Genomic DNA, 25,884 nt, shown 5'->3' on the forward strand with positions numbered 1-25,884 from the left:
CGGGAGTCGTGTGTGTTCAACAGGCTCCCCGAGCTGGATACCCGGAGGCACAAAGCTGAACACAGAGCTACCCCCGGTGCGCTTGTGACCAGCAAGCACTAGCCAGCTGCCCCCAAAGTGCCTCTCCCTGGTCATGGGCACAGGCCCCAGCGCCAGGCCGGCGGGCACGTCAGGGTGTGGCTTTACCGGTCCCACCCAGCCGGGCACTGTGGGCGCCGTCCCCGCCTGCTTCCCGGCCAGCAGCATCTCACAGTCATTCATCCCGGTCCTGGGCCTGCATGTGGACGACCCACACCCTCCGGCCAGCTGTCACCCTCATTTTGTCCCATATTCCCAGCTGCGGTATCACCAGTCCCCTCCTTTCCTCAGCAGCCTTGGTCTGGAAGGGCCAAGGATGGGGAAGGTCGGGGAGGGGGTCAGTCTGGCAGCTCCTTGGCCCCGGCCGGCGACTTAGGAACATGCTCTAGCGATCTCCGTGGTCTCTGGAGAGGTCGTGAGTGACCCGCTCTGAGAACACGGGATTCCTAGGGCAAAGGCCCAGGTGGCCACCTGCTCTGGGTTTGGGTGGTCCACAGTCCATTTCCCCCTGAGAAGCTTTTGGCCCCTGTAGCCTTGAAAGTTGGGTGACAGTACCTGGAGGGGAGGCCAGAAGCAGGTCCCCATGCCTGTCCTCACTGCACGGGGCTGGCGCGGCTTCCCTTTTGCAGGCTGGGGGCCAGGGTGGTTGCCCTGAAGGCTCGTCATCGTCCAGCTCCTGAATCAGTGGGCGAGGGGCCTTGGTGTCTCTCCTGTGGGTTGCCAAGTCCCTCTCTGCTGCTGCTTTGAATATGCCTGTAAAGGGCGTCTCCGTCTCGGCCTTCCTGGAGGTGTCCTTGGAGACTGCAAATATACTGGAAAGGGGGTCTGTGGATGCGTTTTCCAGCACTGGGATTGAGGTGTAGTCTAGTTCAGGGTCACTGTCGTCACCCAGGCTCGAGATGGCTGTAATCTTTGGAAAGCACATCTTCTGTTAAAAGAAAAAATGTATTTGAACATTTCTGTTTCCACAATAGTCTCTAAAATGCACAATGCTAATTCGGCTTTTTTAATCTATCACACTGTGGGCCCGACGGAGCACAGCACTCGCTGCTTGAAAGTCGGGCCTCAGGATGGACACTGCTTGGCAGCCGTCTGTGAGCCCTGGAGGCCATGGTGAGCTCTGCAGCCAGGTCTCCACTCCCTCCGGTCCTCGTCAGGTCTCCGTGTGGCACGGCCCTCGCCCACTCTGTTCCTGCTGCACCAGCACCCTCCTGGGTCCCTGAATGGTTCATCTGTGAGCCTTGGCTTCTGACGGGCTCCACCTTCACCCGGCCACCTAGTCGTGCTTTGGAGGTCAGGCCCCCATGGAACTGTGGTCCCCTGTCTGTGTCCCTCCTTCGATGACGAGCTCCTGCCCTGAGATTACACCTTAGGCTTCCCTCTCCTTGGGGCTCCCGGGGCTGGCCCACACTGGCTCTCAGTACCGCCAGAGGGAGGAGGGTCGGGTCACCTTGGGAGAGGTCCCCATAGGGCCTTCTGTTCTCTCCTCCCTCCCTTCCCCCCTGCCCATGTGTCGCTGTGGTACAGACATTCACTAGATGAACATACGGATACATCAAAAGGATAGAAAAAATGTTCAGATAATTACGTACAGAACATGATTATTAAAAATCAGTGATAAAAGATCCGTTCAAAAAACCCGAAGTGGGTAGTTGTGAAACCTCAGAGAGGGGAGCAACAGTAAACAGCTGCATTTCCTTAGGTGAGGTGAGGAGGCTTCAGGCACAAAGGGCGTGCAGCTTTCCCAGACACCTGGTCAGTGACAGGGCTGGAAGGGAAGGTGGGACTGGGGGGATGTGTGAGAGGTCACCTTGTGCTGGTCTCCCGGAGATCCGCCTGCATCCACGTCTTCCAAGTCAGGCAGGTCCTGGAAGAGAAAACGATCCCCGTCAGCAGGAGGGCACACTCCCGACGCCCAGTCCACGGGACAGACGCGGCCGCCCAGCCAACCCAGCCTGCGCTACGTGCCCGGAGTGTGGAGGGGCCCGCGGAGCGACCCAGACCACTCAGGCCACGTGCACGCTCGAAACACATGCACGAGGCAACACCAGGTACCTGGATCTGATCAGTGAAAGAGATTTGCCAGGTGTGACGTGTCAGAAATTTCCACCTCTTTCTCCACTTCACTTTGGTGTTACTCACCCCGTTCATCTGTGGGGAGACGTACCTCCTACACACAAATTTGTCTTAGGACTCTGTGGCATAAAACGAGTCTATTTTGGACCTCCCCCAAACTAGGGGGGGTCTTCTGTTTTGTGTTGTGTATCGGGGTGTCTTCATCTAGAGTACCCCGTCCAGCGTGTGAGGCAGGCGCAGGCTGTGGTTAGCTGTGTGGGCTCTGGAGCCACGCTGCCTGGCTGTGGAGCCTCGGGCAAGTTGCTTAACCTCTGTATTTCTCAGTTTCCTCATCTGTAAAATGGGGATGACAATGGTACCTATGTCTTAGAGTTATTGGAGGGGTTAAATGAATCGATAACAAGATGTGTTTAAAATAGTGCCGGACAAAGAGGAAGGTCAGTACCAGCTTAGTGTTGGGGTCCTGTATACAGTCAGTTATCAAATGTTAGGGAAGAATTGCCCACTTTTGTTTTTGTCATTTGTATATGCAGGCCCAGAAAACCAGAAACCCACTCTGAATATTGGCTGTACTCAGTTGAACACTTATTGAGCCACGTGAAATTGTGAGGTTGGGAATGAAACACCCGTGTAGGAGTTTATAGAAGAAGCGGGCGGGGGCAGGCGAAGCTGCGCACAGCCTTGAACAGAAGGAGCTCACTCGTGGGCAGAGGCGGGCCGTCCTCTGGGCAGGCAGGGTGTGAGGCTACAGGGTGGGGCGCCGGCCCCCACCCGTCGCCCCACCAAAGCACCGTTCCCGGGGGTCATGGCAAAGTGTGTATGTCCCCAGAGACCCATTCCTGTGGGCACAGCATGTCAGACTGTTATCAGAGCGGAAGGGCTTCAGGGAGGAGGGCCGTGCTCCGGGCCGTGATCAGTCCCAAGGTCAGGCGGCCCCTCACTGAACAAGCCCCCGGGGCGGGCCGCTGGACAGTCAGGCCAGGAAGACGGGCAGCTGTCCACAGAGGGAGAGGCTCGCCAGATGGAGCTGCGCTCAGTGTAGCTTCCTCGGGGAAAACACGGCAAGAGGTTTGTAGATGCAGTTCAAGGGGACTCAGCCTGGGCCATCACTTCTCAGTCTTGAAGGGGCACAGGCATGGACGCCCCTGGGGGAGGGCTTATTAACTGCAGGTCCTGAGCAGTGGGTCTGGGGTGGGGCCCGGGGTTCCGCCTTCTGAGCAGCCCTCAGGGGAGACCATGCCTGCTGGCCCAAGGGCCACACTCTGGGCAGCGAGGATTTGGAAGTTTTGTGCCTGATCTGATACCGGCTGTACCGCAGATACTTCTCTGCAGATGCACCAATTACGTACATCGATGAAGAGCTTCTCCTTCGTCTCCAGTCTGATGGCTTCCAAATCTTCAGCTCCACAGAGCTCTGTACCTGATGCACTTTCAGTGGCCACCGTCTGGGGAGCTGGTTCTAAGGAACAACAAAGAGTTATATTAATCTTGGAGTTAATTTCATACACGGTGGACAGACAGGTAAACCTGAGGTTAAGGCGATTCCAAGAGGAAGGACAAAGCCCTCGGGTCCGAAAGCCTCCAGCCCCTGTGACAGGAGCTGCAAGAATCCCAGGTTAGGACAAGATTATGTCTGAAAGGAAAGGGAGACAGCCGCCCCCTTTCTGGAGCCTGGAGATGGAAGCACCAGCCAGGAATCTGTGAAGAATACGCAGGAACCTTGGAAAAGGCATGATTGATGGGCCAGGAGATGAAGAAAGAAAGGCCGTGGTGCCAAAGGCCAACTTTCACAGCCCCTCCTGCCGCACGAGCGTCAGGGAGACCTGTGAAGTCACCGCGGGGTTGCCTGTGGAACGTGGAGTCCAGACAGGGCTTGAATTCCTCCCCCAGGGCCCTCCTATCCTGCCCTCTGCTTCCTCTCCAGTCTCCGTGATTAAAGATGAATGGCCCCGCTCTGCTCACAACATGCTGGTCCGCTGTCCACCCTGAGGAATGGCCGTGCCCAGTTGGACTCGAGAGCCACATTGGGGCACCCGTTTAGAATGAAACAAGGGGGACTTCCCTGGTGGCGCATTGGTTAAGAATCCACCTGCCAGTGCAGGGGACACGGGTTCAGTCCCTGGTCCGGGAAGATCCCACATGTTGCAGAGCAGCTAAGCCCGTGCACCACAACTACTGACCCTGCTCTCTAGAGCCCGCGAGCCTCAGCTACTGAACCCGCATGCCACAACTACTGAAGCCCGTGCACCTAGAGCCCGTGCTCTGTGACAAGAGAAGCCACCACAATGAGAAGCCCGCGCACTGCAACGAAGAGTAGCCCCCTCTCGCCACAACTGGAGAAAGCCCGCGCACAGCAATGAAGACCCAAAGCAGCCGAAAATAAATAAATAAAATAAAATAGGCAAAGTAGATAAATAGACGTTTAAAAAAAGAATGATATAAGGAAGTGGGCAGGGGCTTCCGGGGCTGCTGTGGACGATCCCAGGCCCACCTCCCAGGCCCGGTTTGTCGTGGTCTCTTCCACTTGGCTGTGCCCGTGGCTTTGCAGCTTCTAATTTCGACAGTAGTCTGCTTCCCCTCCAACCAGCCCTTCCCCCGGACCCGTGTCCTGCTCGTGGCGCCGTGGCGTCCAGCTTCCCAGCCAGCAGAAGCTTCTAGTCCAGGCAGCTGCTGAGACCCTTTGTTTCCTAAAACCTACCTGCCTAGGCTTTGTGTGCCGGGAAAAGGCAAGGCAGGGAAGAGTAGTTGTTGGGTGTGTTCCTCACGTTGCCTCATGTGATCCACGGCAGAGACTGTTCCCACTTCGCAGGGGCTAGAACGGGCTCTGAGAGGTTTTGTGGCTTGCCTGAGGTGTCCCAGCTGGTTAAGGGGCTGGACTTGGGTTTGACCTCAGGGTGTCTGTCTAGAAAATTCGCTGCCTCGCCTGTTCACAGAGTGTTTTAGTGAAATGCGTGAGTCATCCTCTGTGCCGTTTTGGTGACCACTGGAAGGAAGCTAAGGCTCCCCTAGACAGAGTGTCATCAGATAGAGGTGGAAACGTGTGTCTCCGTGGCGGTATGCGCTCACATCACGTTTCCCCCGGTCCTGTTTAGACTCAACGTCGGGATGGGGAGCTATTCAAGCCTCCGAGCCCTGACTCGGTCCCCAGGCCGCCTTCCCTGGCTCCTGACTCCATGATGAGAGAGGATGAGCCCAGGGAACGCAGCAAAGCTGCTCGTACCGTTTATCTCCTAATTTCCTGCATCCTTCATTAGGCCTTGTGACTTGTAAGGGAAGACTGCGCCATGCAAGAAAGGTAAATGGAAAAGTGATTTTTTAAAAACAGATGGCTTTTATATTTAGATTTGCTTTTCTTGGGGTTGAGTAACTTGCGTGGAAGAGGGACCTCCTTGTTCTGACAGCCCAGCTCCCCTCTTGGGACTCAGGACACCCAGAGGGTTTAGCTCAGTAGGGAGGGGACTATGGGGGAGGGGTGGGCAGCAAAGCCCGTGGGGGCTTAAAAGCAGGGAGGATGGCAGTGAATCGAGGTGGAGACCAGCTTGGTCTGTGCGGGCAGATCTGGCTTCAGTTCTGCCCCACTATCACTTGCTCTGTGACGTGAAGTAGGTTACTTCACCTCTCTGAGCCCCAGTTGCCAACTCAGTAACATGGGTTACTAGTGAGAGCACCTGATCGTGGGATTTTGGGGAGGCTAAGCTGGAAGTCATGGCCTTGGCTGACACGTTAGATAAACATCTGGCTGCGCCTCCCTCTTCCGACCTGCCGCAGGTTGCCAGCTCCTCGTTAAATGTGCCCTTCGTTCAGGAAGGCAATTGATGGTTTCACTCATAGAAAACTCTGCTTCTAGGCTAGGTGCGGTTTCAAGGCAAAAAACTTACGGGAGGGGGAGTGAGGATGCAGGCAAAACCTTGTATCTGAGTCTCAGAATACACGTGCCAACACCTACATCAGTAGTTCAGAGGATGCTCTTTTCCCCGTGTGTTTAATACATGATTAGTGCCCCTTTTAAATAACAAAACCTATAACATCGCCATCTGTGGGAAGCTTGAGGGAAAACGTGCCCCTTGTCTAGTAGAAATTCCCTCCCAGAAACCAAGGAGTGACCAGGTCTTGGAGGGTCTACAATCCCATCCAGCAAAGTGGAGCCAGGAGCCACAGAAAGCAGGGCTTCAGTGCCTCCCAAGGGAAATTAAGTCAAGACAAGTCACGCTTCTCACAGATGCCTTCCAGCCGCAGTCTCATGGCAAAGTCAGAAGAGGAGCGGCACAGCCACCCGACAAGTGTGAGGAGGGCATCAGAGGGACGGGCGGGGCATGTCCCCTCCCCGGGAGCCTATTCTCCCCGCGGCGGTGGCTGTTTAGATCTCATGCACTTTCCTGCTCCTTCCCTGCTCTCCGCCCACTGCTCCTGCCTCACCTGCTGGAACCCCTGGGGACTTCATGAGCTCCAGCATCCCAGATGGGGGCCAGGGCCATGGATGTCAGCACAGTCACAGGTCACCTCACTCCCTACACCACCCCTCCTTCCTAAGGTGCATTTCTGTTTCCCACAGACGTCTTGTTAAAGACTGTAGGCTACACGATACATTTTTCAGATGTTACTGAACAAAAGCAGGGTGGGTAGTAAATCCCAGTGAATAATGGAGCACTGATTGTTTGGGGGTATGGAGTGGCCAGTAAGGTTTTGAAAAGAATAATTAAAATAGAGCTCAGTTGAGTTAAGCTTTGAGGACAGTCTGCCCTGCCATTATCTTCAGCTGGAAAGAGAATTCACCCATCTCTGGTGCCCTGGGATGTGGCCTTTGCCCCCTCGGCAGTCTAGAGGCTAGGCTTACTTCAAGGTCTCTCCCAGACGGTGGGGGCCAGGCGAGCTGACCTCCCCAGACGGACCTCAAATCCTGCTCAGGCTGGGAACAGAAGGTTCGGGTCCCCCAGGGCTGCACAGACACAGCAGTAATGGGCAGTGTCCAGGGCCGAGTCCTGGGTTTATCTGTTAGTCAGCAGGACCCCAGGAACTTGGCAAGAACCTGCCAGTGGGCTTCCATTCTAGATCACCATCATCCACTGTGGTAGCTGTGGCCATGTGCCAGCAGTGTGGCCAGTACGCCTGAGGGGCTGGATTTTACATTTTATTTAATTGTATCTACTTTTAATTCATTTCAATTGAAAAAATGAAGCAGCCCAAAACAACTTGCTTCTTTTCATAGAGCTGCATTTCACCTTAACCATTCAAAAGTGAGCATGTGAATTGAGATGTGCTATAAGTGGCATATACAGGCTGGATTTTGAAGACTTAGTGTCAAAAGAGGGAAAGTATCATGAATAATTTTATGATGATATCAATCATTATATTTTAGATGTACTGGGTTAGATAAAATACAGTTAGCGTCTCACCCATTTCTTTGCACCTTGTTGAAGCTGATACTAGAAATGCAGTCCGGGCTCCCCCTGTGGTTCTAGATAACTCGCAGACTCAGCAGTCAGAAGTGGAAACCTGAGGCCCGCAGATGGGTGCCGGCCCATCTACACCCCTGTTGTTCTCAACCACCTACCTTCCCAGGCAGCTCCGGGGCTCGGTGGCAGGGCCTTGGCAGGGAGCGCCGCTCCTGGCTCCCCGTCAGCATCCACAGGCAGCTCCTCCGGGAGACTCGACTCTTCTGACTTTTCTGGGAATAGCTCGTCCTTGGCCTCGAAGCTCTCCTTGACAAACAGCTCCGTCTTCTGCCACCTTTCTCTGTCCTCTTCAGGCGCTTCCTCCCCTTCCACAGTGGCACACAAGTCCCTGGCACTGTCTGGCGCGAGCATCTCCCCTGAGCAGAAGTCCACAGTGAGCTGGGAGCGTCCTGGGAGGACAAGAGGGACCTGCAGTGAACTGCCAAGATGGTCATCAGAGTGCTGTTTAGGTGCTAAATACACGGGCTGAAAGTCCACCAGGGGGATGCCTAGCGCATGCACTGCCGGCACAGGACACAGCCACTAGAAAGCTGTGCAGGGGGCTCTTAGGAGACGCAGGCTGAGGTATTTGGGGTTAAGGGCCACGATGTCTGCCTTTGCTTTCAAATGGGTCAGCAGAACAGGAAAGACTGTGTGTGTGTGTGTGTGTGTGTGTGCCAAATATTAACAACCATCCGATCTAAACAGACAATTCAGCTGTTCATTTTAACTATTCTTTAAGCTTTTCTTAAAACTTGAAAAATATCAAAATTAAAAGTTGGGAAAAGGGAAATAAAACCATGCTACAGGGGAACATCTATTTTATGGGACTGTACTATTATGCTGATTCAAAAGAGTAGGCAAAAAGCAATATAGCTATGCCAGGGGCTTCGCTGGTGGCACAGTGGTTAACAATCCACCTGCCAATGCAGGGGACATGGGTTCAAGCCCTGGTCCGGGAAGATCCCACATGCCGCAGAGCAACAAAGCCCATGCGCCACAGCTACTGAGCCTGCACTCTAGAGCCCACAAGCCACAACTACTGAGCCCATGCACCACAACTATTGAGCCCGCGCGCCTAGAGCCCGTGCTCCGCAACAAGAGAAGCCACCACAATGAGAGGTCAGTGCGCTGCAAAGAAGAGTAGCCCCCACTCACCCACAACTAGAGAAAGCCTGCGTGCAGCAACGAAGACCCAATGTGGCCAAAAATAAATACGTTAAATAAATAAATTTATATATATAAAAAAGAAAGCAATAGAGCTATGCCATTTTTTTCTATTAAAAAAATACATACGTTTTACATGCGTGGGGAAAAGCCAGGAAATACCCACACTGAATACTGAGTGGTTCTTGCTATGATACTGTTATTACTCTTGACTTTCTATGTTTTCTATGTGTAGCGTATTTACATTTTGTAATTAGGTGAAAAACACTAAATGTCATTTAAAAGCACACATAGAGACTCTGGCTCTTCTACTGGGTGTAAGAGGAGGAAGGGGGTTCCTACTTAATAAGGTGCCCTGAGCACCGTCCTTGCATGAGGTCAAGGGCAGATGGATCTGCAGGTACGTGAACGAATGGTCCCCACCCCCACCCCCAATCCCTGAGATGAAAGACTGTGAGTTCAACAGCCCAGCTTTTTCATCTGAATGGAGCTCGGGGTCCTCCCTGTGTCTCAAGCACGCACCTTGCTCCTGGCTTGCTTTCTGCTGTTTCCTCTCCTCGGCCTGGCGCTTGATTGCGGCTAAGGCCTCAATGCTGTCTGTGATCTTCTTCCGCTCTCTGCTCTCCCACTGCTGTCTCTCCTCCTGCTCAGCTTTGTACCCTCCTCGTGCCCAGGCCTCTGCACAAGCTCTGTTTAGGAGTATTAAAAACAAAAAACAAAGAAACAAGAACACCCCAGAAATCGGGGAGGTTTGAATTGTCACAGGTTCAAAGTAAATCCAAAACATACACTATCTGACCAAACTTGCGCATCTTCCCCAAAATCAAACTAAAGGCACAGGACATATGACTGCAAGGATATGTATTAACACGTGCACATTTTTAATCTGTAAAGTCTAATGGTTTGCAAAGCCAGCTAGATACGAGGCCAAGAGCACAAGTGACAAAGAAAAAAATAGAGAAATTGGACTCCACCAAAGTTAAAAATGTGTGTCATGCAAAGAATACCATAAATAAAAGGCAACCCACAGAATGGGTATGCAAATCATATACCTGATCAGGGGGTTGTATCTCGAATATATAAAGACCTATTGCAACTCATTAATACAAAGATGACTTAAAAACGGGAAGAGGTTAAAAGAATGAGAAGGCAAACGTACTGGGAGAAAATATCTGCAAGAAAGATAACTGAAACATGACTTGTATCCAAAACATACAAAGAACTATTAAAACTCAAAAATGAAAAAACACACATTTTAAAAAGTGGGCAAAAGAACTGGACACCTCACCAAAAAAGATAGGCAGGTGGCAAGTAAGCTCATCATCATAGGACATCAGGAAAGTGCAAATTAAACCAATGAGATGCCACTTGACACTCAACAGAACGGCTAAAATCCAGAACACTGACAACACCAACTGCCGGGAAGGATGTGCAGCGACAGGAATGCTCCTTCATTGCTGGTGGGAATGCAAAATGGCGCAGCCCCATGGAAGACAGCTTGGCAATTACAAAGCAAACAATCTTACATATAATCCAGCAATCGTGCTCCTAAGTATTTACTCAAATGAGTTGAAAACAAATGTCCACACACAAAACCCTGCACACGAACATTGATAGCAGCACTGTTCACAACAGCCAAAAAGTGGAAGCAACCCAAATGTCCATCAACTGATAGATAAAGAAAATGTGGGCTGAGATAGCCTCATCCACCAGAGGGCGGACGGCAGAATCAAGAACTACAATTCTGCAGACTGTGGAATGCAAACCACATTCACAGAAAGACAAGATGAAAAGGCAGAGGGCTATGTACCAGATGAAGGAACAAGATAAAACCCCAGAAAAACAACTAAATGAAGTGGAGATAGGCAACCTTCCAGAAAAAGAATTCAGAAAAATGATAGTGAAGGTGATCCAGGACCTCAGAAAAAGAATGGAGGCAAAGATCGAGAAGATGCAAGAAATGTTTAACAAAGACCTAGAAGAATTAAAGAACAAATACCTAGAATAACTAAAGAACAAACAGAGATGAACAATACAATAACTGAAATGAAAAATACAGTAGAAGGAATGAAGAGCAGAATAACTGAGGCAGGCGAATGGATAAGTGACCTGGAAGACAAAATGGTGGAATTCACTGTCACAGAACACAATAAAGAAAAAAGAATGGAAAGAAATGAAGACAGCCTAAGAGACCTCTGGGACAACATTAAACACACCAACATTCACATTATAGGGGTCCCAGAAGGAGACGAGAGAGAGAGAAAGGACCCAAGAAAATATCTGAAGAGATTATAGTCGAAAACGGCCCTAACATGGGAAAGGAAATAGCCACCCAAGTCCAGGAAGTGCAGAGAGTCCCAGGCAGGATAAACCCAAGGAGAAACATACTGAGACACACAGTAATCAAACTGACAAAAATTAAAAACAAAGAAAATTATTAAAAGCAACAAGGGAAAAATGACATTTAACATACAAGGGAACTCCCACAAGGTTAACAACTGATTTCTCAGCAGAAACTCTACGAGCCAGAAGGGAGTGGCATGATATATTTAAAGTGATGAAAGGGAAGAACCTACAATCAAGATTACTCTACCCGGCAAGCATCTCATTCAGATTTGATGGAGAAATCAAAAGCTTTACAGACAAGCAAAAGCTAAAAGAATTCAGCCCCACCAAACCAGCTCTACAACAAATGCTAAAGGAACTTCTCTAAGTGGGAAACACAACAGAAGACAAGAACCTACAAAAACAACACCAAAACAATTAAGAAAATGGTAATAGGAACCTACATATCGATAATTACCTTAAATGTGAATGGATTAAATACTTCAACCAAAAGACACAGGCTTGCTTAATGATACAAAAACAAGACCCATATATATGCTGTTTACAAGAAACCCACTTCAGACCTAGGGACACATACAGACTGAAAATGAGGGGATGGAAAAAGATATTACATGCAAATGGAAATCAAAAGAAGGCTGGAGTAGCAATACTCATTTCAGATAAGATAGACTTTAAAATAAAGAATGTTACAGGAGACAAGGAAGGACACTATATAATGATCAAGGGATCAACCCAAGAAGAAGATATAACAATTATAAATATATATGCACCCAACATAGGAGCACCTCAATACATAAGGCAACTGCTAACAGCTTTAGAGAGGAAATCGACAGTAACACACTAATAGTGGGGGACTTTAACACCTCACTTACACCAATGGACAGATCATCCTGACAGAAAATTAATAAGGAAACACAAGCTTTAAAAGACACAATAGACCAGATAGGTTTAATTGACATTTACAGGACATTCCATTGGGAAACAGCAGATTACACTTTCTTCTCAAGTGCACGCGGGACATTCTCCAGGATAGATCACATCTTGGGTCACAAATCAAGCCTCAGTAGATTTAAGATAATTGAAATCATATCAAGGATCTTTTCTGACCACAATGCTATGAGATTAGAAATGAATCACAGGGGAAAAATGTAAAAAATACAAACACATGGAGGCTAAACTATACGTTACTAAATACACAAGAGATCACTGAAGAAATCAAAGAGGAAATCAGAAAATACCTAGAGACAAATGACAATGAAAACACGACGATCCAAAACCTATGGGATGCAGCAAAAGCAGTTCTAAGCGGGAAGTTTATAGCTATACAATCCTACCTCAAGAAATAACAAACATCTCAAATAAACAATCTAACCTTACACCTAAAGGAACTAGAGAAAGAAGAACAAACAAAACTCAAAGTTACTAGAAGGAAAGAAATCATAAGATCAGAGCAGAAATAAATGAAATAGAAACAAAGAAAACAATAGCACAGATCAATGAAATTAAAAGCTGATTCTTTGAGAAGATAAACAAAATTGATAAACCATTAGCCAGACTCATCAAGAAAAAGAGGGAGAGGACTCAAATCAATAAAATTAGAAATGAAAAAGGAGAAGTTACAAGAGACACCGCAGAAACACAAAGCATCCTAAGAGACTACTGCAAGCAACTGTATGCCAATAAAATGGACAACCTGGAAGAAATGGACAAATTCTTAGAAAGGTATAACCTTCCAAGACTGAACCAGGAAGAAATAGAAAATATGAACAGACCATTCACAAGTAATGAAATTGAAACTGTGATTAAAAATCTTCCAACAGGGCTTCCTTGGTGGCGCAGTGGTTGAGAGTCCGCCTGCCGATGCAGGAGACACGGGTTCGTGCCCCGGTCTGGGAAGATCCCACATGCTGCGAAGCGGCTGGGCCCGTGAGCCATGGCCGCTGAGCCTGTGCGTCCGGAGCCTGTGCTCCGCAATGGGAGAGGCCACAACAGAGAGAGGCCCGCGTATAGCAAAAAAAAAAAATCTTCCAACAAACAAAAGTCCAGGACCAGATGGTTTCACAGGTGAATTCTATCAAATATTTAGAGAAGAGCTAACACCCATCCTTCTGAAACTCTTCCAAAAAATTGCAGAGGAAGGAACACTCCCAAACTCATTCTATGAGGCCACCATCACCCTGATACCAAAACCAGACAAAGATACTACAAAAAAAGAAAATTGCAGACCAATATCACTGATGAATATAGAGGCAAAAATTCTCAACAAAATACTAGCAAACAGAATCCAACAGCACATTAAAAGGATCATACACCATGATCAAGTGGGATTTATCACAGGGATGCAAGGATTCTTCAGTATATGCAAATCAATCAATGTGATACACCATATTAACAAATTGAAGAAGAAAAACTGTATGATCATCTCAATAGATGCAGAAAAAGCTTTTGACAAAATTCAACACCCATTTATGATAAAAACTCTCCAGAAAGTGGGTATAGAGGGAACGTACCTCAACATAATAAAGGCCATATACGACAAACCCACAGCAAACATTCTCGATGGTGAAAAACTGAAACCATTTCCTCTAAGATCAGGAACAAGACAAGGATGTCCACTCTCACCACTATTATTCAACATAGTTTTGGAAGTCCTAGCCACGGCAATCAGAGAAGAAAAAGAAATAAAAGGAATACAAATTGGAAAAGAAGAAGTAAAACTGTCACTCTTTGCAGATGACATGTTACCATACATAGAAAATCCTAAAGATGCCACCAGAAAACTACTAGAGCTAATCAATGAATTTGGTAAAGTAGCAGGATACAAAATTAATGCACAGAAATCTCTTGAATTCCTATACACTAATGATGAAAAATCTGAAAGAGAATTTAAGGAAACACTCCCATGTACCATTGTAACAAAAAGAATAAAATGCCTAGGAATAAACCTACCTAGGGAGACAAAAGCCCTGTATGCAGAAAACTATAAGACACTGATGAGAGAAATCAAAGATGATACCAACAGATGGAGAGATATACCATGTTCTTGGATTGGAAGGATCAATATTGTGAAAATGACTATACTACCCAAAGCAATCTATAGATTCAATGCAATCCCTATCAAATTACCAATGGCATTTTTTACAGAACTAGAACAAAAAATCTTAAAATCTGTATGGAGACACAAAAGACCCTGAATAGCCAAAGCAGTCTTGAGAGAGAAAAACGGAGCTGGAGGAATCAGATTCCTGACTTCAGACTATATTACAGAGCTACAGTAATCAAGACAATGTGGTACTGGCACAAAAACAGAAACAGAGATCAATGGAACAAGATAGAAAGCCCAGAGATAAACGCACGCACCTATGGTCAACTAATCTATGACAAAGGAGGCAAGGATATACAATGGAGAAAAGACAGTCTCTTCAGTAAGTGGTGCCTGGAAAACTGGACAGCTACCTGCAAAAGAATGAAATTAGAACACCCCCTAACACCATACACAAAAATAAACTCAAAATGGATTCGAGACCTAAATGTAAGACCGGACACTGTAAAACTCTTAGAGGAAAACATAGGAAGAACATTCTTTGACATAAATCAAAGCAAGATCTTTTTTGATCCACCTCCTACAGTAATGGAAATAAAAACAAAAATAAACAAATGGGACCTAATGAAACTTAAAAGCTTTTGCACAGCAAAGGAAACCATAAACAAGACGAGAAGACAATCCTCAGAATGGGAGAAAACATTTGCAAACGAATGAACAAAGAATTAATCTCCAAAATATATAAACAGCTCATGCAGCTCCATATTTAAAAAAAAAACCCAATCCAAAAATGGTCCGAAGACCTAAATAGACATTTCTCCAAAGAAGACATACAGATGGCCAAGAGGCACATGAAAACGTGCTCAACATAACTAATTATTAGAGAAATGCAAATCAAAACTACAATGAGGTATCACCTCACACCAGTTAGAATGGGCTTCATCAGAAAATCTACAAAGAACAAATGCTGGAGAGGGTGTGGAGAAAAGGGAACCCTCTTGCACTGTTGGTGGGAATGTAAACTGATACAGCCACTATGGAGAACAGTATGAATGTTCCTTAAAAAACTAAAAATCGAACTACCATATGACCCAGCAATCCCACTACTGGGCATATACCCAGAGAAAACCATAATTCAAAAAGACACATGCACCCCAATATTCATTGCAGCACTATTTACAACAGCCTGGTCATGGAAGCAACCTAAATGCCCATCGACAGACAAATGGATAAAGAAGATGTGGTACATATATACAATGGAATATTATTCAGCCATAAAAGTGAACGAAATTGGGTCATTTGTAGAGATGTGGATGGACCTAGAGACTGTCATACAGAGTGAAGAGTCAGTCAGAAAGAGAAAAACAGAAAAACAAATATCGTATATTAATGCATATATGTGGAATCTAGAAAAGCGGTACAGATGAACCAGTTTGCAAGGCAGAAATAGAGACACAGATGTAGAGAACAAACATATGGACACCAAGGGGGGAAAGCGGTGGGGGGCGGTGGGGGGATGGATTGGGAGATTGGGATCGACATATACACACTAATATGTATAAAATGGATAACTAATAAGAGCCTGCTGTATAAAAAAATAAAATAAAATAAAATGTGGGCTTTCCAAATGGAATATTATTTCACAGCATTATTTTGGAAGTATTTACTGACACTGGCTGCAATGTGGGTGAACCTTAAAAATCTACTTAAAAATCAGTGGGCTTCCCTGGTGGCGCAGGGGTTGAGAGTCAGCCTGCCGATGCAGGGGACACGGGTTCGTGCCACGGTCCGGGAGGATCCCACATGCTGCGGAGCGGCTGGGCCCGTGAGTCATGGCCGCTGAGCCTGCGCGTCCGGAGACTGTGCTCCGCAATGGGAGAGGCCACAGCAGTGAGAGGCCCGCGTACCGCAAAAAAAAAAAAAAAAAAAAAAAAAGCAGTGATGATATACATGGCAGTCCCGGGTTCGATATTCTTGATATGCAAAGAGCTCTTATGAATCAGTAAGAAAAAGCATCCCCCCAAAAGGAAACTGGGAAGAAGTCATGAATGCAATACTCATAGAGAAGGAAACACAAATGCCCAACAAAGGTAGTAAAAATGACCAACTTCATCAGTTACCCAAAAATGCAAATTTAAAACGAGGTACTGGGACTTCCCTGGTGGCGCAGTGGTTAAGAATCTGCCTGCCAATGCAGGGGACACGGGTTTGAGCCCTGGTCTGGGAAGATCCCACGTGCCGTGGAGCAACTAAGCCCATGTGCCACAACTACTGAAGCCCTTGTGCTAGAGCCCGTGCTCTGCAACAAGAGAAGCCACCGCAATGAGAAGCCCACACACCGCAATGAAGAGTAGCCCCTGCTCACCGCAACTAGAGAAAGCCCGCACGCAGCAACGAAGACCCAATGCAGCCAAAAAATAAATAAATGAATAAAAATTAAATAAATAAATAAAGCGAGGTACCACCCTCACTCATCAATTGGCCTGGCAAAGGTTTTGTTTTGTTTTTTTACATGGCTGTGTCTGCGGAAGTTATAAGTTGATACAAACATTCTAGAACACAATTAGAAAATATTTAAAAACACCTTTTAAAAGTCTCAAACCACAGTCTTTATGTTTAATCCAATAATACAACTCAAGGTTCCATCCTAAGGAAATAACCGGCCATGAGATCAGAGACTTCTATAGAAGGATAATTATCAAAGGATTATGAAAAATCTATGAATAAGTGCTCAAAGACAGGGAATTTCCTATTAAAAACAATCATGTAAGCCATTAAACCTATTTCACTGAAATATTTAATGATGTGTGGAAATGCTCAAAAATCAGAAAATTTTAAAAGTTTAATATTGAGTATGCTCAACTATTACCTATTAAGTATGATCAAAAGGCTTTTTGTTTCCTTACCTGTCCTTTGGAAAAACTGGTCTGTCATCCAGGTATGTTAAATGTTTTAGTCGAACAGTGACCGTCCGTCGATAATTAGGGATGTTCCTAATCACTGGGTTTCCCATCAAATTCAGTACACGCTGGAAGCACACAGGCAGAACCACATTAATCACTGAAAAATGGATGCGATTAAAACATTTAATATGTGCAGTGCTCTGAAAATAAATAAATAAACAGGGAGTGTTTACATCAAATCACGAAGACGATATCAGAGAAGGCAGAGGCTTTCGTTGTTTCTGTGCCATCAGAACTGTCCCGAGAACTGGGCAGCCCTTTCTTCTATTACACTTGAACTGCAGATCCTAAATCTCATTGTCCTTCCAGAACAATACTGGAAAACACTTCCTGAGGCCTTTACCCGAGGGCAGTGATTGCATTAGTTTTGGTGGCCCAATCTCTTTTACTGAAATTAATCTCCAATTGATCATTTTCTGTCCTTCCCAGCTAGGACCCATTTTAAGAAAATGTACACAGCAACTAGACATATAAGAAGTGGTGACTGAGGGCATAGGATGAAAAGTGCCTGCTTATCTACTTCCAAGCTTATAGGTCTTCTGGATGTCAAGTCGGGACCAGGAAAGGGAAAGCGACACAGCAGTGCCAGTGCGCCGTCCCCACCCCTCTTTAAATACTGTCACCTCCCCTCCTACCGATGAAACTCAAGAAGGTGAATGGTCAAGGTGACATGTGGGTGAAACATTTAACATCAGTTTGCCTGAACTGGTGAAATGTTTTTCATATCCAAAGTGATTTTTCTTGTTCAGGAAAATAAATATACTGGTTCAAGTGACCTGTTCTGTGGGGCTGAGTGGGGGGAGCGATGTGCCCCAGGGGCAGGGACTAAAGGGCTGCGTGTGTATGGAGAATGTAAAAGCCATCACAAAACAACCACGAGGCTGACTGTTCTTGTTATGGGTTGAATTGCTTCCCCCAGCAAACTCATATGCTAAAGTCCTAACCCCCAGCGCCTCAGAATGTGACTGTATTTGGAGACAGTCTTTGAAGAGGTGATTAAAATTAAATGATGTCATTAGGGTGGGGCATGATCCAATAGGTCCTTATAAGAAGAGGAGATTAGGACACAGAGACACACACCGAGAAGGCCATATGAGGACCCAGGGAGAAGATGGCCATCTACATGCCAAGGAGAGAGGCCTCAGGAGAAACCAACCCTGCTGACACCTTGACCTCGGACTTCTAGCCTCCAGAATCATGAGAAAATAAATTTCTGTTGTTTAAGCCACTCAGTCTTGTACTTTGTTATGGCAGCCAGGCCAAAAAATGGTATTATAATACAGCTTTATATTATCACCATATACTGGTGATGATATAAATTCTAAAGTAGTCTTTGGTGACAGTCTGCTCTACAGATTGGTGTTTTTGGGTTTTTTTTTTTTTTTTTTTTTTTTTGCGGTACGTGGGCCTCTCACTGTTGTGGCCTCTCCTGTTGCGGAGCACAGGCTCCGGACGCGCAGGCTAGCGGCCATGGCTCATGGGCCCAGCCGCTCCACAGCATGTGGGATCTTCCCGGACCGTGGCACGAACCCGTGTCCCTGCATCGGCAGGCGGACTCTCAACCATTGCGCCACCAGGGAAGCCCTACAGATTGTTCTTGAACTATGGTTTGCTTACTGTTTTTCTTTAAATGGACCTACTTTTTCCTTCTTATCCATACCCTAAGCAGTAAACAGTGAACTCAAGTTTGTTGTGTGCTATTTGGAATATTTTTTCCTAGTTCACATGACAACACATATACACTAAAAAGCAAGGAAGTCATCAAAGGCTGCTGGAGTGGAGTCCAAAGGACACAGGAGCTGCCTGGAGGGGTTGCCACAGGCCAGAAGATGGGACCATTCAATCACCCCAAATTAAAATGACAGCAAGGATTAAGTCATATCAAATACTGTATCTATAAATCTTTGTGTTCACGATGATAACGTGAACCTTTAGAGGTTCAACCTCATTGTCACCTTTAGAGGTTCCTACGTTCTTGACTCATTTCTCTGAAAAGGAATACATAAAAAGAAAAAAAAAACAAGCATTTATCCTAGCTTTTTCTTTCTTTTTTAAAAAATATTTATTTGGTCACACTGGGTCTTAGTTATGGCAGGTGGGCTCCTTAGCTGCGGCTCACGGGCTTCTTAGTTGCAGCTCACTGGCTCCTTAGCTGTGGCATGTGAACTCTTAGTTGCAGCATGCATGTGGGATCCAGTTCCCTGACCGGGGATCGAACCCAGGCCCCCTGCATTGGGAGTGTGGAGTCTTACCCACTGCGCCACCAGGGAAGTCCCTATCCCAGCCTTTTCTATATGGACTTTATATTAGGGAGGCATGAATTGATGAGCAAAACTGCTCTTTGTGGAAGCATTCCAGCTAATAGGTGCAGAAGGAATAAGAGACTTAGAATACGGTCACTGTGTGACCCCTAATGAAATCACACATGGAGGCAACATGCTTCGGGAGCTGCAGAAACGATCAGGGGAAGGGGGTGATGAGGGACTTCATGAAGGCTGGATCTGGTTGACAGCAGCCAAACCCACGAATCAAGCTGAAAGTTACAAAACGAGAGGCGACGTAGGTGCCCTGACTGATGCAACAGCCAACCTCAAAGTTAGATTCTGAGCCTGGATCTGATCAGGTCTCTGGCTCCACCATCATTTTACAAGAGATACTGGGGACAGCAGAACACGTTAAACCACACCATGAGGATGCGGTCAACTGAATCCAGGATGTGGCTGACAACCAGAGAAGGGACCCGGTTTCTTCTACAGATTTATGGTGTGTGTGTGTGTGTGTGTGTGTGTGTGTGTGTGAACAGCCAAGGGGAGACTGTGATAGATCAAGAGATTTGAGAGATGCATAATCCAAATGTGATGTGTGGATCTGGTTTGGATTTGAAAAACCCAACAGTCAAAGCACATTTTTGAGACAAATGGGGAACACTGAATATGGACTGGTTATTAACTGTTCTTCTGATAATATTTTAGATATAATAATAGTATTGTCATGATGCTTTTAAAAAATCCTTATCTGTCAAGAATACACACTGAAATATTTGTGGGTGAAACGATACAGCATCTGGCATTGAAAACACTCCAGCTAAAAATACAGAGAGGAAAAAAAAGTGTGATGGGTGTGAAGAAAGCAGGGAGAAAGGAAGGGGGAAGGGAGGGAGGGGAAAGAGAAAAGAGATCTGCTGTCTACAGAACACAAGATAACGCAAGTTGTGTGCGTGTGTGTGTTTTACCAGGTTGGGCATGCTCTCGAGAATGCTCAGGATCTCTGGGTCACTCAGCTTGTTGTGGGAAAGGTCAAGGACACAGAGTTTCAAACATTCCTTGAGATGCTGAACGTCTTCCACGGTCTCTAAGTGGTTGTGGGCCATCTGGAGCGTGTTGAGGACCGGCAGGCAGGCTGGAAGGGGAGGTCGGCAGAAGTAAGCGACACGGGTGGAAAAGAATGTTAAGAACCTCCGCTAGGAAACGGTGGTGGACGTGGGTGCCTAGTGGACGCCCCACCCCACCCCGCCCCGCCACGTCAGGGCCTTCTTACAGAGGTTTTCAATGGTCTTGATGTAATTGTTGCTGATGTTGAGAGCATCCAGTTTCTGCAGAGGTTCTAGGTTCTCGATCTTATGGAGCAAGTTCACTTGCAAGAAGAGGCATCGCAGTTCCATTTGGGCCTCTAGGTTCTCGATTTTCTGTATTCCGTTGCACTCCAGCCAGAGACAACGCAGCCCTGTGTACTCTTCCAAGTTCTCGATGCGGTCAAAGCCTAGTGGGGAGGAAGGGGGAGTCGGTTAAGCTTCTACACACTCAGAGGCACAGGGGTCACCCTCTTTTCTGCCTATCTGCCCAGCATCCACATGTCCTTCCTCAGTTACACCGCTGCCTCTTTGGAGGCACATCCCTGTCCTGATATTACCCCATGGCTCTCTGCAGGGAGCTGGTCACGCTTAGCCGAGTGGAGCCAACCTTCATGAATCCCGGGGAGCTTTGCTGGCTCCATTGGAAAGAGGTAACTTTCTGCTAGAATTGCCAGCCTGGAAGGGTGGAGCCTAACACTGAAGCAGCCACCTTCTCTTCTCGCCTGGGAGTGGGGAGAAGTGAGGGGTGACCTGCCTGAAATGAATGAGCACAAGGGAAAGCAGGGCCAAGGAAAGGGGAGAAACAGCCTCGTGGAGATGCGCGGCGAGCACCAGGACGGGTCCAGCTGTGCCTGAAGCCGGAGTCCAAACTCCGGGTCTGGTTTTATGGTATTTTACAGTTTTATGAGCCACATTTAAGGTGAGGAGAGCAAACATTTTTGTTTCCTTGAGTGACTCATTATAGATTTGTAATTCACGGTGCACCTGCTATTACCAAAACTTTTTCAAAGTCATTTGTTGTGTTGCCTGAAAAGTTTTAACCAAAAGTTTTTATTAAAAAAGGGTAATAGCAACGATGGGGCAAAACCACCCAGCGAAGTCATTCCCAGATTCCTGACCCTCAGAAACAGTATCAAATAATGATAACTTTTTAAGTTGGTAAGTTTGGGGATAATTTGTTAGGCAGCAGTAGATAATATAGGCATATCTCTCTCCTAATTCTTCTACCTCTCTGATTCTTTCTAGTTGGTCTAACCCACTGGGTCTTCTTCCTCTTCCCACCTCTTAAATATTGGTCCTCTGGGGTCTGCCCTCCTAAGTCATCTCATCACTGTTACACCAAGATATTGGGTGGAGGATTTTGGAGGGGGCAACGTGGAGGCGAGGAGACCAGTTAGGGGTCGTTCCACACCTTTAGAGTAGTTGTGCAGCTGGAGCCCTCCGTGAATCTCCCTGGCACAGCGTGAACCTTCTCACAGTGGCCGCCCTGTCCCCCAAGACACCAAAAGCATCTTTACCGTATCCGTCTCTGTATCTTCAGCACTTGCCAGGCACACAGAAGGCTCTCAGTAAACATTTACTGAACAAATGAACATAAAGATGGTCTGATGAAGCAGGGTGGCCATCCCAAGTTCAGCACGAGGTTGGGAGTTCTCACTCTGCTTCCTCATTGCTAGAATAGCCCTGTCTATGAACCTGAACTTAAGTTTATGTGTGATACTGGACACCGACACAGTCCTTCACAACGTAACCCTCCCAAGCCCAAAGTATTTACAAGTAGCTACTGGCTCGAAAAAGTATCGGTCCTTTAGCAAATATAAATAAAAGATACCAATGTGTTTCCCTTGAACCCGTATTAACTCCAGTCACGTAAGACTTTTTCTTCAAAGAAATATTATTGCTTTTCCATGCATCTCCACTAAACTCTGAAATTTCTACTTAAATATAAGTTAAGAACACCAGATGATCCCTGCAAGTAATTCTTAACACCACTGGAGTCTTTCCACCTGACATGAGGTCGCGCCTCCGCCAGACCCTTACCTTTATAGTGTAAGTACAGCGTATCGTTCAGTGCTGGGGTGACATAAAGCTTGTGCTGCTTGCACAGTTTTCGCAGAAAATTTTTAGTCATTCTGTGGAATGAAAAACATGAACAAGAAAGTTATTTCAATTTGTCAGCTGTAAAATATATCCCATAAATTCTTTGCCACACCCATTCCGTCCACAGATTCCACAATATTCCATATGCCCGATGACTTTGTTTATAGCTTTCAGGGCCTCATCCAATATTGTGACTTTCGGCCTTCTCAAAAACTGCAAAGTGTGTTCTAATAGAAATACCTTTGTGTCATCAAGAACTATTAATGTTTCTCTCTCTCCAGGTCCAGCATTCAAGTTGTATAGATTGTGGTTAGTTAAGCCACAGAGCAACGCCATCCTGCCTCTGCCACTAATCCTCAGACGTGGGGCCGACTATTTAATCTCTGTGAGCCTCAACTTCCTTATCTGGACAAAGGGGTGATTGTAACATCCACCTTAGTGGGTAAACGTGTCGTGCTGAGTGGCAAGAGCACACCCACGTACCTGGGGCCACGATCCTCTTTGTCATCTCTTTGCTGTGCTAAGTGACCCTCTGACCAGCTATCACCACTGTGTTTCTGCTCGCTGAGGTAGGAAGTGTCCGAAGGACCTACGCATGTTTCCTTAGGGTCATTAATTTCTGTAAAATAAAGAGATTGGTTCTATAGAGATCGAGAAATGTATAAAAAATGTCCCCCAATTTCAACTTGATGAATAACTGTCTGCTTTTAGCATGGAACTGGTACTCTTTAAATGTATCATGGTGATTTTTAAAGCACTGATAAGGACTATGAAAATTTCACTTCTAGGCAGATCTTTGATGAAACCTCTTGTACAGCTGGACACGGAGACGTGTGCGAAGATATTCACTTCTGCATTACTTGTAACAGCCAAAACCTATTAATGCAAATGTCCATCCATAGGGACTGGTTAAATAAAGCAACAGATTATTATTCTGCCTTGGAATAGAATGCACTGGAGCTATGTCAATCAATATGGATAATTCTCAGAAACACATATGGAGTGAAAAAAGCAAGTTTCGTAATAAGCACAGGATATCATTTACATAAATCAAACCCACACAAACCTATGCTATGCATTGTTTAAGGACACATTTTAGATAGATAGATAGATAGGTAGATAGATAGGATAGGAAGAGAGAGAGACAGATGAGATTTAAAGAACCCACACAAAATTCTGGAGGTGGGGAGAAGGGAATGGGGCTAGGAATAGAGGTGGGGTAAGGCAAAAAACATCAAATTTATCTGAAATGCTTTATTTCTTTAAAAAAAGACTTGAGGGGGCTTCCCTGGTGGCGCAGTGATAGAGAGTCCGCCTGCCGATGCAGGGGACATGGGTTCGTGCCCCGGTCCGGGAAGATCCCACATGCCACGGAGCGGCTGGGCCCGTGAGCCATGGCCGCTGAGCCTGCGCATCCGGAGCCTGTGCTCCGCAACGGGAGAGGCCGCAACAGTGAGAGGCCCGCGTACCGCAAAAAAAAAAAAAAAAAAAAAAAAAGACTTGAGGTACATATGATTAAAATGCTAATCATTTTCAATTCTTGGTGGTGATACATGGGTGTTTGTTATAATGTTCTCTGTTCTTTTAAAAAAGTTCTCCAAACAGGAGGGAGGAGCAAGATAGAGGTAGGGGATTAAGAAATATAAACTACCATCTATAAAATAAATAAGCTACAAGGGTGTATTGTACAGCAAAGGGAATACAGCCAATATTTTATAGTAACTGTAAATGGAATATAATCTATAAAAGTTTTGACTCATTACGTTGTACACCTAAACTAATATTATAAGTCAACTATACTTCAATTTAAAAAAAGCTCTCAAAAAACACACAAGAAGAAACAAAAATGATGGGAATATCTTTGGTAGAAAGAAAATGAACACGCTCAAATGCACTTTTTTTTTTAAAGGTCAATTAAAATTGGCTGATTCAAATGCACTTGATCTTAAGGGCTGTTTGCTGCTGCTCTCTGGGTGTCCCTGTGGACTACCGAATGAGATTAAACACTCCGTGTGTGGGACTGTATCTTATAATTTCCTATTTCCCACTGCATATACTGCCTAGCCACAAGAGGCACCAGATAAAGGTTTGGGGAATAAAGACTAGGTGCTCAATATACATAATAATTGATTGGTTATATTAATACCAAGAACTGCTATTTATTACTGGCCCAATGTATGCCAGACACTCTAATTATAACTATCTCGCTTGCAAAAGAGGAGACTGCCCCATAGAGAGCTTAAGCTCTGGGCAAACAGCCATAAAACCGGCAAGTTGCAGAACGGTAGCGTGAACCCAGCAGGAGTGGCTTCAAACCTGTCTGTGCACAGAGCAACATGGCTTCCCTACAGCAACTCTTACAGGGCTTGCCTGGACAGTCAATGCTCACGATATATTTGTTGGCTGGGTTCAAAACATGAGACACAAATCAAGTAGTTTCTTTACCAGCTCCTAAAAAGTTTCCCTTACAGTCCAAGCCAAGCAGGAGGGGAGGCTGTTTTCTAAGCCCATTCCGGAAAACTTTGGTGAGGAGTCACCTCAGAAGAACCAGCTCGTCATTCACTCTGTCTACCACAGATCAGACACTGGACCGGACACTGCCAGTTCAATCAGGATGTCCTGCCCTGACATAGCTTGCCACCTAGAGGGGGAGAGAGCCTGTGATCTTGCATGGTGACGGCAATAAAGGGAAACAGTCAAAACATTAAAAAGTTGGGCGGTGGGGAGAATGGTGTGTTCAGTGAGGGCTTGGGCTCTGGAGTCAGACTGTCCAGGCGTGAGTCTGTTCTGTCATTGACTGGCTGAGGGTAATCTGTTTGGAGAAAGTTCTATAACCTCTTTAAGTTCCAGGTTCCTCATCTGTATGAAACGGGGAGAGGAGTGCCTACCGCAGAGGGAGGGTGTATGGTTCGAATGCAGTGAGCGCACGGCACGCATCGTTTAGTAAGTGTCGGCCGCCATTATTATTATTACTATTACTGCTGGCTGTGAAGACTAGGGGTGTGGTGCTGGGCGCAGGCCGTCGCCCCCCTCGCCTCCCTGGGGCGGCTGTCTGCACCTTCCTTGCGGCCCCCTTGGCCTGCGTTCCCGTGGTCACCCGCCGACTCCTCCACGGCTGGCTCCAAGCCCGGCTCCCGCGCGCAGTCCTGTTCCGCTCCCCCGTCCGCCGCGGGCTCCGAGGCGTCGCGGTTCATGTTTATTCCTGAAACACTGAACACCCCGTAGCAGTGGGGAAGCCCGGTTGTGTGGGATCACTACGTGCCCCAGCCCGCCAGGGCACTCTGCGTCTGCGTGTGCGTCGTTGGCAGGCATACGCTTCCCTGGTCC

General features: G+C 46.7%; 1 protein-coding gene across 1 annotated transcript; it reads right to left on the reverse strand.

The window, feature by feature from the left end:
* Window positions 1-463: 463 nt before the first annotated feature.
* Window positions 464-25,751, reverse strand: DNAAF1 (dynein axonemal assembly factor 1; the record flags this gene model as incomplete). The annotated part of the gene is made up of 11 exons (XM_082862102.1): window positions 464-1,006; window positions 1,889-1,945; window positions 3,504-3,613; window positions 7,706-7,996; window positions 9,276-9,442; window positions 17,049-17,170; window positions 20,338-20,504; window positions 20,643-20,864; window positions 22,498-22,589; window positions 23,041-23,176; window positions 25,616-25,751. 11 exons carry the CDS (start codon window positions 25,749-25,751, stop codon window positions 464-466), a joined length of 2,043 nt encoding a protein of 680 aa, XP_082718228.1.
* Between the last annotated feature and the right edge of the window lie 133 nt (window positions 25,752-25,884).

The sequence above is a fragment of the Leucopleurus acutus genome (genome assembly GCF_964270905.1).
Source record: "Leucopleurus acutus genome assembly, chromosome: 20".
Taxonomy (NCBI): domain Eukaryota; kingdom Metazoa; phylum Chordata; class Mammalia; order Artiodactyla; family Delphinidae; genus Leucopleurus; species Leucopleurus acutus.